This window comes from Acipenser ruthenus, chromosome 10 (genome assembly GCF_902713425.1).
Source record: "Acipenser ruthenus chromosome 10, fAciRut3.2 maternal haplotype, whole genome shotgun sequence".
In the NCBI taxonomy this organism is placed as follows: domain Eukaryota; kingdom Metazoa; phylum Chordata; class Actinopteri; order Acipenseriformes; family Acipenseridae; genus Acipenser; species Acipenser ruthenus.
Genome location: NC_081198.1, coordinates 27,371,738 through 27,384,750, shown reverse-complemented (window position 1 = coordinate 27,384,750; position 13,013 = coordinate 27,371,738). Strand labels below are relative to the sequence as shown.

At 37.4% G+C, this 13,013-nt stretch overlaps 1 protein-coding gene across 1 annotated transcript in view; it reads right to left on the bottom strand.

Annotated features, from left to right (window-relative positions):
* The window catches only part of LOC117410794 (receptor-type tyrosine-protein phosphatase-like N), a 190,673-nt gene that overhangs the window by 13,842 nt on the left and 163,818 nt on the right, over positions 1 to 13,013 (bottom strand). Inside the window, exon 13 of the mRNA XM_034017621.3 lies at positions 2,243 to 2,452. Coding sequence (XP_033873512.3) covers positions 2,243 to 2,452 — 210 coding nt within the window. The remainder of the gene's footprint in view (positions 1 to 2,242; positions 2,453 to 13,013) is intronic.

The window sequence follows — 13,013 nt, the reverse complement described above, 5'->3', positions numbered from 1 at the left end:
ATACGAAGGGCGACTAACGTCCCCAAGTACATTTGACATGCCCTGTTGTTATAGCTGTTGTGCACATTTTTCATTTATGACCTTTTTAAGGGCCTGGGTTTTATGGCAACGAGGGTGACTATTGTCTCCACTGCAGACTTGTTGTACGTTTTAATTCATCTTAAAAATCCCCAATGAGACTTCCCCTGTAAACAGGCTTTACCTATAGAAGCCATCTATAACATACTGTACATTCAGACCACCACACAACATAAACAGATCTGACATTTTGAAATGTCATTCAGAATGACATGGCTCCAGGGTGTGACATGCAAACCAATGATGAGAGAAAAAAAATAATAATAATATTGACATACTGTATAAAAGCAATAAGACTCATAGTTAGTGTGAATTCAAGGGCAGGACCGGAGAGGTACTGGTCTGTAATCTCCGGTACTGCTTCATGGTTTGTTTGAAACTCTCAGGCCCAAATTTATAAAGGGGAAAAACCGACCGCAAAAAGCCACGTAATGTGCGTGTTCAGGACGGCCGTACTCAGTGTCAAAATAACGACCTATTTTATAAGACTAATTAGGTGAAGCAGGCGATTCCGCAATCAGACCATTTAAATACCCCTCACTGCAATTAGCGGTGGAGAATTACACACCTCTCCCAATAAATAGCGGGTTTGGGTCAACCCTGCGTGTGTAGGCGACACATTCCAAAAGAAAATGAATGGCACACAAAGACCTCAGCCTGGTACTAGCCATGGTGATGAGGATGGAAGTGGAGATTTTGGTACAAGCAGTAGTAACACATGAAGATATGTTACAAGCTCGAAATACATCACCAGGACAAAGGAATCAAATATGGAATGTGCGGTGGCTTCTTAATAAACGAATGTACCACTTCAGAGTTTGTAGGCTAGGTTGCTTATACATTACGACACATCATCCAGTTACTGTGCTTCACATATTAGCTCAACTTCTTATTTCGTATAGAATAATTCCAGGCATATAGACTTTTAAAACGTCAGAAACAATAAGTTTTATTGACTCACATCCATGCCAGTCAAACAAGTGGAAAATCCTTCCATTGTACAGCAATATGTTCAACAACAATAACTCCATACAGCTTCATACGAACAGTCTTCAGTTTAACTATGACTTATATCTTCTTAAATTCTTATGCAGTTACAACTCTCCTATCTCCTATGTCTGTATTTCTGACTCTATGTATGATTTTAAAGCATATCTGTATGGTCTATAATATCGCTACATTATTCAGATGTGCCTACAACCAGCTGTACTGTATTTGCTCTAGCTACAAACTAACTGCGTCATCTGTCCCTCTGTCCTTTTTTTTTTTTTTTTACCGTTTTCTTTCGAAATGGAATTTAACAATACTACCTGAACCAGTATTGTTAAATACCAGCGTGACATAAAACATAAATTCTGTAGGCATTACTAAAATAACGGTGGAGGATGAGGTCTCATTGTACTACATGTATATGAGATTTTTTCTTTAGTGTGCCTCCGAATCTATTCTTAATCTCCTCCACTGTTCTTTTAATAATGCCTACACTTTAGAAGTAAAGGCTCTTGTTAGAACCTTGCTTTGCCACAGTGGGGAGACCTTTTTAGGTGCTTCTAAGAACCTTTTTTTACATGGATCTATATTCTCTATTAGCAGACATTCTTTTTTGTCATGTAAGCTATGAAACATGTATTGAAAATTGGAGTTTGCAAAACAATACGGTATTATAAACAGCAATTTACAAACTGGCTTGATCAGAAGGGCTAAAAAATGAGTTCTTTACAAAATGTTATTAAATGTTTCTTTGTGCTTGAAAACGATGTCTCCTTCTTGCTGCAGACAAGTCTCCCACATCACCTTGCCTTTTATATAGCCTACTGTCTGACTGCGGCAAATTAATGCCTGCTTTTCAGAGTTCTTAAAATAATCAAGCAAATACAGGGCCCGCAATTACCGTCAGCTTTAATAAATTACACAGAATATTTAATAGACCTCATTTGCAAACCCCCCTCCCAATTTTAGCGGTTTCGTTCAGAAACGCCCCAGAATTACATATGCATCAAGGGCTAAAGCGCACAGAGACATTGCCCCTGCAAATCACGTCTTAATTGTGTGTTTATGCCATTGTGTGTGTTTTATAAATCCCATCCAAGAATTCAGAACCCTCAGAGCCTATTGTACGGTTGTAAAACTTGCGCAATCCTTTTATAAATCTGGGCCTCAGTACCTGGTATTCAAAGTGCGTGTTGCTGCCCCCCTCTGGCCACAGTCCCAGCTTGCCAGCGCCATGTTGCCGTAAGTGATGTCTCAGACAGGCGATGGTGAGGGCGGTGAGAAGGATCCCTCCCACACAGGCCACCCCAATGAGCGTCAAGGACAACCAGCGTGAGGTGTCTCGACCCTGCACAGCCAGCGCAAGAGCATGGCCTTCGTTCCTCTACAGGGGAAAGAGAGGACAGAGGGAAGAGACAAACACATTAACACATTTTTTAAAAAATGCCTAGTTTTCTTTTTCTTTTTGAAATACAGTTTTGTTCAGATCCGAGAGCCTGCTGCTGGTTTTAGTCCTCTCCCTGAACCGCAGTATCAGCAAGACAGACATAGCCACAGGGCAGCTGGAATCTGCATACAAGTCAGGATAAACATGAGACACAGAGAGTACAGTGTGTCTGTGCAAGTCTGAGTATGAATAATCTTAGCAATAAATCAGCCCTCGGTCCGTTAGTCAAGAAGAGAATACATGAAAGGGGTAATGTTTTTGTATTAAACATAATTGGGCAACCAAATCTTACCACATTGCCTTTATATTTAATACTGCATCATGAAGTCTTGACATGAAACATGAGGCTTAGTCCACTTCAACGCTTTGCTGTCACCAGGCTGAGAAGGTGAGGATGAATGAAGGGGGTTTATATCTCAAATATCTACAAATTCACCAGGACTGAAACTGAACTAAAAACCTATATACAACTGTCAATATAGAAACAGCCCTACTGAGCTTGGCAGTTTCATAGTTTTAGATGGACTAGAGTGGACTTGTGTTTCTCAGTGATGGTGCCCTGGTACTGAAACTATGCACCAAGTAGATCCACTTACAATCCATAGTCCCCTGTCGGATTTGAGATTTAACCTGACCCTACATTTGAACCAAGATCTCCAGACCTTTGGCCTACTGAGCTCCCTCTCTGCTGTCCCTGCCTTATCTCTTACCCTAGCTCTCCTCAATGGAGTGTTTGTGTGGTCTCTGGAATGTGGCATGGGTGCTTGTTTAAGGGGCTGCCTTTCCTTTTGTCTCGCTCTGTTTCAGTAAACAAGACAGGCCCCATCGACTCCTAATTAGTGAGCTGGCACTCACCACAAAAGAAAAGAGGAGCAAAACGCAGGCTTGATTTACTCCTTCAAATTAGCAGAAGCCACTTCCCCACCGCCTTGCTTAATTACTGCATGTAAACGATTAAGGAAAATCCCACTGGTGAGTTAATGAGGGCAGCCTTTTCTCTTGCACTGTCACCCGGGCAAAGCTTCACAATGGCTGCTAAAGGCACTGCACGGGAGGTAAGTAGCGATCGGGGGAGCAGGGGGCTTGTATTGTTACCCCCCACCCCCATCGCCTCTTGATGTTGCCGTGGTAACTCGGCACCAATGCGAGGGCTGATTCCTTACCTCAGCAGGGTGCAGGAGAATGGGCTCTGCTGTTGCCATAGAAACAGCAGAATGCTAGATGTAATCCCCGTTGGAAAGACGAAAAGAAAGGCATATATTGCCCTAAAGACTAATACAAACTACAAGATGTTTTACTAATCCATCGGTGTTCTACTAATATATGTATATATGGCTTTCAACATCGGCTTGTGCAAATAAAATTTCAGTATTTAAACGGCCCATACAGACCTCTTGGTCTAAGGCTACTGCCCAGACCTGTATTTACTGCTCTCCAGTGTACTGTTTTAGTCAACTAGGAAAACCATGTAATATAGAAAAATGAGTAATCGATCACAATCCAGAAGAATTTATAAAACAAATGAGAGAATAGGAGTCAATACCGGCACACACGGGATCAATAGCAGGTAAGTGCAGTCAAAGCTGATGAAAACCGGCCACTTAAAAAGAGACATTACCTGCTCTGGGAACTGCTGTTAACACCTAATGCCATTACGAACATAATCAAAGCATCTATAAAACTTTGCAAAGGGACAGAGGGAGGATGTTTAGTAGCTTTTAATACAGGGAAGCAGCTTATCACTTGATGAAATATAACACAGCATATTGATCATTTGAGGTGACAGAGAGACTACACACTTGAAAGAATGTATTTATCTCATAATTTAACAATAAATAAATGTTCATTGGATAAAATAGTAATATTATTGACAAAATAGTTAATTAGACATATTCCATAATGTATTTAATTGGGCAAAGTCCATTTCCACATATTTATAATAGGAATGTGCATTTCATGATAATAGTGAAATCCATTTCTTAATATTCCATTTGTGTAACTAAACAAGATGGACAGAATGTTAAAGGATATTGCACCACAACATGTTGAAATGAATCCAGTTCAGCCTGCAGACTTGTGACTTCTCCTGAGACAGACACATTAAACACACTGCTTAATGGTTACACAATGTTCTTCATTTTGTCTGAGATAGTCATGTACAACAGGCGGCCAATCAGAGTGTTGCATTTTTTCTATCAAACACAGCACTCAAAGAAAAGGAAACGCAATGGTAGTGCACCTCATGAAACTGAATGAAACTATGCACGCTCTGCTGCAATGTTCCCATGAATGCAACATACGGCATTCAGCAGACGCCTTGTGGTACACATTTTAATCCCCTTAGATGAACTGAAGAAAGCGAGGCCCACTCAAGGCACTGACTGTTCCATTTTAGTTGAAGAGCTTTCTGGGTGTTTGTCAACTGTCCTAAGAGCTCTCATGAAAGCAAGACATTGTCAGCAAGAGGGTCAGTCTCCAATACTTGGTACCAAAATTATTTCTTTAGTTATCAACTGTGCAATGTATGAATTTATATAACAAGTATGTCTTAAAATTTTTAAAAAAATTCAATTCGCACACAGTTTACTCAATGACCACCCTACTATTCATATATAATAATGACACCAAAAAGTGGGTGCTTTTTACATTTAGCATGGCACTTCGGGGTAGATGAACTAAAGTGCCTGTCGCAACAGTCGCAAACGAATTGGAAGTCTCGGGTGAAATGTACTAAACATGCGCAGTGCTGTTAGCGACTTTTTAGGGAATGCTTTGCGGCAGTAGTTTTTCTTTGCGGTTCAAGCTGACATGAATATGTATTTATAGGCGTTCCTGCATAAATTCGCAAAAAGGGGGCAGAGATAGTGCAAATGAGGGTTCACAAATATTATAATAAGATGTACTAAAGCTGCCAACAATTGCGACACTTACAATTACATCTATTTGTTAAGAACTTTTGAAAGCACAATTTAAACAGTTGCAATTGTTGCTGGCATTTCCCAGTCCGCTTTTTCTCGGGAGTTGCCAGTTGTGCTCAATGTATTTTTGAGACGAACACCCAAGTACCTAAGTTTCACTAAAGTCAGGGTGTACTTACAAGACAAAAAAATTCTGACATTTCTGGTTTTCCCCAGCATGTTGGGAGCAATAGACTGCACACATGTGCCACTAACCCCTCCAGCTCATTCTGAGCATCTGTATAGGACCATGATTTATGTTGTTAATTGTCTAGGCTACTAAGCAGGCCAAGTTAAAAATAAGAATAATTAAAATAAAAAAATAAAATAACCCTAAAATCATTTCATTTCAATTTAAAATAATCTTTTATTCGCATTGTACACCAATGTGTACAATGCAGCAGCATGATTTATTTTGTGTTACCAGTAGGCTAAAGTACAAAAAAGGTGCGGTAGGTATTCATTTGATTTTACTACTGTACCGTATACTGTATAGGCCTACTGTACAGATTTATATTTTTACATAATGTAATGTGTAGCCTACCCAAACCCATGTCCGGTTTAGAGAGGGACTAGTGTATGATTATGAAAAGGTTTTTTAGGGGTGAAGGTTGCGGCCCCACTATAGAATCTGATGGGATTAAACTGCCTTTCATTTTTTATATATATAACAGTATTAAAATAGGTAAAATGAAGACGGAACAGAATGCATTGTACAGATGACGTTTACATTTAACAAAAACAATGTTATTTTGATTCTTGCACCCTTGCATGTATAGATTATACTTCGGGCACCCTCTGCTGCAGCAAACCACAACTCAGCTCCCGCTATTTATTTGAACAATGTCGCCCAACTCTCGCAATGTATGCAAGAGATCTCACTAAGAAGACACAACAAATATTTAAATTAGTATATTGCGGCTCTTTTCATTAACATATTTTCTCTTAGTACATACGACAAAATGTATACTTTGCGAATTGTCGCAATGAAAATGCAAATTGCGGTATGTTTGTGCTGCGACTGGGCCCATCTTAGTACATCTACCCCTTAGAATTATAAAACACTGCACAATATGTCCTTTTGAAGACTTTTATGGATTGCTTACTTACATTTATCAAAATATAATGTGAATTATGTTTTACCTCCTCAAACATGCAATGCATGGAACTGTCTCAATATGACCTCATTCCACATTGTGTTAGTATACAGAAATACAGCCGGAACTTAGCCTACTCATTTGTGGTTCTAAGACATCACAAGTATTGATTCTACCATTTTTTAAATGTCATTTTATTGTCCTAATATTTACCTGTCTTGAAAGGGATATTTTTATATTAAATATGGGCGTAACAAGGACACCATGGTGTCTGCTACATGCAAAACTTCACGTCACATAGTATTAGAAGGACATTTCAGAAAACAGTACATATTAAAACCAGCAATAAACTTCATTTATATATTTGCAGCTATTTATTGTGACATCCAGAGCCAGAAATTCTCAACCTGTACGGTCTCTTTTTAACAGCAAACATGCAGAAAAAAATGTAATTTAAAAACATGTACATTGAAATCCTTACAAATCATGCCCTTCTATTCCCTGTGCAGGTCTTGTGTACAGTCTTGAAACAAGCAGACATTGCAGCACGCATGTTTTTTTTAAATCTGATATCAGAAAGCTGTTTGCATGCATTACTCGGGTAGTCTGTGATACTGTGCATGTGCACTTCCTGGAGACTAAAAATCTCTTCACCTGAAGACTCTGCTGGCAAAGCATGTCAGGTCATTAGGGGAAGCAGCTACTTGGTAATGTCAAGAAAGAAGGAATGGTGCGAATTTCAGTCTCCAGGTAAAATGACCTAGGAAGTGCACACAAACTGAGAGGTTTCTGGTACCAGATTTTATTTTTTTTTTTAAATGAAAAACATGCTTGCCACAACTTCTGTTTCTTTCAAGCCTGAACATGTTAGAACTACAAAAGAGAACACAAGTGCAGATAAACTTCCTCAGTTATTTCATTAGCTAGAACCCTTTTAAAGCTGCATTAACTTTAACTACCAAGTGCAATGTCAAAACCCTTGTAAAACACTGGCATTGTTAAACCTATTAGTCCTTTTTCTTAGAAATCTTGCGTTCCTGCAATCTCAGTTAAAATTTCACCTGTAAATAAAAATGACTGGAAAATACATCCTTTCACTCAACTTAAATATGCTTCTACTGTTTTGAATCACACAGCTTCTTTAGAATGGTGACTTATATTCCTGTTTATTTATAGCTCCCAAATGTGATTTGGTCCCAAATTTTTGTACACACTTTTGTGTGCAATATCTATCTATCACAAAAACAATGTATGCATGCATACCACACTTGTGTGTGCCACAGATGGATAGATATTGCACATAAAAGTTTGCAAAACTTTGGGACCAAATTACATTTGGGAGCTATAAACAAATTCAAATATAAGCAAAGTCTGCATTCTAAAGAAATTAAGTAAACAGAAGTCTAAACTATGGAATAATGCAGTAACCAGTTTTAATAGTAAATACAAGCTAAATGTAATTTTACCTTGCCCTGTAACAGAAGCGTGCTCTGCTTTTGCCTTGGCTACCCTGCAACATATTTACTTATAATGTATTTATTATACCGGTAATGATTTATTTATTATAATGATTGATTTATTTTGTCAATAGGTACCCGACTTCTACCCCAAAACGTCTTTTTTTAATTCCACCTACTAAACTTGCTTAAAAATTCGGTGTTGTGTCTGAAAAAGAGAGAAAACCACAGCAGTGAGAGAGCATAGCACAGACAGAGAAAAGTAAAGATGTAAGTAAACAATTTGAGAAACAACTTCGCCTATGTTTTAAATGGCTTCGTTATTCACTTTGACAGTTTGATATAGCTGGAACAACAAGTTAACAAAAGGTATTTTTTAAATGCACCTACTACACGGGAAAAATCAATGTTGTGTCTGGAAATTGCTAGAAAACAGCAGCTAATGTAGCGTAAATTGGTGTTAACTCCATTCCATAATGGGAAGAAAACGCAACAGTACAGCGTCCGTTCAATAAAGTACGCTACGTTCAAAGATCACAACGTACAATGTCTGTAGACACACTACAACAGCAAATAGTTATTTATTTTAATGGAGCCTAATGAATGTAGTACAACTGTTTTTTGTTTTTGTTGAATAACCAAAAAGACAATACAAACAGGTGGTAAAATGAGCACTTTTCAGGCTGCTAAAGTAGCCAGCTGTAAATACTTTGTTGGGGTTAAGCTTTTTTTTTTATCTCATGCCTGTACAAAACCCAATTTCTACCCGAATGTTTGTTTGTTCTTTCTTGATTATATTTAGAAATATGTACCCGGTTTTGAAACGATTTATTCATTAAAAAATGATACCTGATTAAAAAAAAAGAAAGAAAAAAAATCACCTGAATTTGAAAAATTATTTTATCCGAAAATCAGAACCCCTAATTATATCTTGAATAAACGAAAACAATACATACATTTGTTAATCAGATTATTCTGCCTATTTATGCAACTGTGGTACCATTCAGCAGAATTAAAACTGTAAAGGGGCTGAAACGCTCCAGACAGAAGGGGTACAGTTTTAATAAAGGTTGAAAACCACTGCCTTGTTAATAAATATAATGTTATTTTTAATGTTGGACACAACACACTGTGAATTAAGGTGTGTTATTTTAAGATGAACCACAAGAAATGATACAAAACTTTTTTTTTTAATTATTATTGTGTCCTTATGTACTACTGAAGCCGCTTCTGAACAAAATAAATCTATAGTGTAGTGTTAACAGTAATAAAATACAGCAATATTGTAGTGTTAACTGTAATAAGAAAAGTCAAATAAAAACCACGTTTGATGTGCATTAATTAAATTGAGAACCCTGATTACCGACTTTACAAAAGTCTCAAAAAGTCCCAGTGCCAGTTGGTGTCAAATGTATCTTTCTTGTTTCTTTCGTATTGTAAATCAAAAGCAATATTTTCGAAACGAAGACAATACTTTTCTAAAATACTATTATTATTCAATTTCAAACATACCGGTTTTCATTTTTTTCCCATCTTTATTTTTGTGAACCCGTCGTTTCAAATCTACCGGCGTAACTTACGTTGCAAACCAATGTGAAAAATGCTGAGGTAAAACAGATTCCGTAAAGAACAACGTAATTAAGAAAAAAAACAAAAAAACAAAAACCTGTGATTGTAATAAAACACCGGATACGGTGATTATGAAAACTATGGACATTTTCAACACAAACTGCTGTACGGACGGACGTTAGAGATCCTGGTATTGACTCCGACATGGAGTAGGTAATTAAAATGTTATTATCTTGGATATGAATATATTTTATTTGATGAGAACTCAAACCTACACATTTTATAAAATAATTTAAATAACTATTTTGAATGTACAGATATTTACATTTAGCAAATACATTTTGCTAATGTAATTATTGACATATAACGTCCAAAAACCTGAATTTTGATGATCTGTAAACCCAAAATACAAGGAAAAGTGAAAACAAGGCAAACAGCATATTTTAAAAGTATATTTAATTAATTTCCACTAAAATAAAACACTGAAAACGTATATAGCAAAGAATTTTCTTAAATCAAGGTACATGTTGACTGCACCAATCGTCACAAATACCAGGGTTTTTGTCATGACGTGTGCACTGTTTTTGCCAAGATTCTTAAATATACGTCGAGTAAAAATAACGCACTTATGTTTGTGTGTGTGTGTAACGTAATAAACATTTATCTTAATAAAATAACGTTTCATAATAAAGATACACTTGAACAAATGTTACAGTGCCTATTGGTCCCAAGAACACAGCACCGTACTGCGTGCTTTAGACTACAGCTATCCCTATTTAATATAATGGCAGGATCATCACTGAAATACAGCAGGTGCTTCCTCGCTATGACGAGGACGGAACTAGTTATACAGCAACATGGCCATCGTGTTATAAAGGGTTAACATTCCACTTTCATTCTTTAACTGTTTTCCTTCACAGACAGACATCCTGACTATAATGTAAATGATCACGACACATACAAAATAATTTTACAAAATGGACAAGCCCATAAATGGAGTCGCATGTAGCTGTCTTATAACCTATAACAAAGCACCAGGGTTTTAAGCATTACTGGCTGTATCCGAAGATGCCGGGTTAAAAGAGAAACTCATTCATTGTTTGTCCAATTAGATTTGTAGTTAATGTATTATGCAGTTGCCTACGAACCCATACGAGTTTTAAAACACATTTTCTTTCAGCTTTAAATGTGTATGAATGAAAGAATAAATCTTGAAGTATCTGAGAGCTTTGCATGTTTTCATTAACTGGACAAATACATTGCCTATTTTTTATTCATTTTTTTTTTTTTTAATGAATCTTAAATAACAGTATTATCCCAAAATTATGATTTCTTTGCATACTTTCTTAGCGTTGTGTTAATTAAACCTGCATGCCCTGTATTTATGTATTATGATAATAATTTAAAAAAATATATACCTGGTTTTAGCAAGTTTTTCACCATCTTTTTGGTAAAGCTGAAATGCCGGAGCTGTAATGCACGCCGCATCTCTGTGCCGTGTTCAGAGCCGATCCTGACAAGCCCAGCACAGCCTCACCCAGCAAGGCAGTGCTGTGAACTCACACATCTCAAGACGGAGATCAGACCCCGGGATACTCGCTGCCTCTTAGCTTCCAACGGCGAGCTGGGAACCCGAACCCTGGACCTCATCCTGCAGAGCTGATGATGCTCAGAAGTCCCAATCATTTTATTTTTTGTGTTTGTCTAATTATGAGAGCCTGGAATGCTGGCAGCGAGGACCCTGTGTGATCTCGCACAGATGAGAGAGGCAATGGGGCGCCTTGCTCGCTTTCAAAGGGGCCCCTGCTGGATAACTGACAGCCATTTAGTCTGTGAAGACTGGAACACAGAGATTACTTTTTTTAAAACAGGCTTAATTCGGACAAAAGGCCAAGCATGGAGCCTGGGGCCCCAGTAAGCTTTCTGGCTGGCACAAAGGCTAGGGTGAGAGGGCTCTGTTCTGACAGCCACTGCCTCACTGACAATTCTCAAGATGACATGCCCCCCACCCGCGCCTGCATCTAATTTATATATTAAAAAAAAAAAGATTTGATTATATTTATGGGAGCAGTTATAAGGTCCAAAAAAAAAAAAAAATTATATATATATATATATATATATATATATATATATATATATATATATATATATATATATATATATATATATATAAATATATATATATATATATATATATATATATATATAAACTGATAACTCACTATTTCTTTGAATATGTGGGGCCAAAGAAGGCAAAATATTGTGTTACAACACAGTTTGTTTAAACTATTGAACAGTGTTTGTTTCAAAATAAGTCCTGTGTTTTTGTAAATAATTACTACATGCTGCTACAACAATACTGACACTAAACAGCAATAGATCCTTAAGGAAGGCATACATCACAACTTCAATTGCATTACCAATTCCATTAACCCTCTCCCTTTAGAAATCCTGCAACACAAGAGCCTCAGCCCTTTGAAACTCCAGCTGCTGACATTTGCACACCGGCAAAGACCTGTAAGAAGAAACCATCAAAAGATGTCAAATCCCAGATTTCTTCCTGCTTGGTTTAACATCCGGTAGGCCAGCAGTGAGTACCACTGGGTAACCAATCCCAACTCAAACAAAATGGCAACACAAGATGGAATACATTGTTTTATTACAACATGGAGCAATCTAATTAGTTTCTTTTCCCACTGTAAATAAAAACATTATCTGAAATACACTTCATTAAGATCATTTTAACTTTTTAGGTGTTTCTAAATTTGGAGTTGTTTAAAGTTGTCACCTACTGCACTGAAGCAATGGATACAGGAGGAAAGATTAAACATAAGCCACATTGTCAACTGATTTTAAGTGAAATGTAATTTTGTGATACAGCCAAGTGTAAATTTGTATCCAATACTTTGGGGACTACTGTAATTTATCACAAAGAAATGATGCTACATTCTCTCCGAGAGGGAAAAAAGCCCCCTCTATCACAATCAGGCTGAAAAACAAAGCGCTGCGAATAGTAATTTGCCCCAATTTGAAAGCTTATTTCCGAGGAGACCTCTTGCCTCGTTCATGAGGAGATTCTGATTGATATCTGGCCCTTGTGCAGGCTGTGAATAGACCTGCCAGAAGGGTTCAGGGCAGCAAGACGAGGATCTGCATTTCAATAGAGATAGGGCGAGGCGCATTCAGTGACCCCCTTCATCAAATTGAAACCACGCTGCTGCCCTGTCTCTTCTTTCTTCTTCTGTATAATTTCTCTAACTCAGTTTTCTGTCTGCGTCTGTCTGTATATCTGTATCATCTTCTCGTTCAGTGTCTTTGTGTATACTGAAGTCTATAATGTAAAAATATAGCACAAGCCTATTAAGAAGTTGCTAAATGTTCAGTTAGGGCTTTAATCATAATGTTCCAGTAATAATAA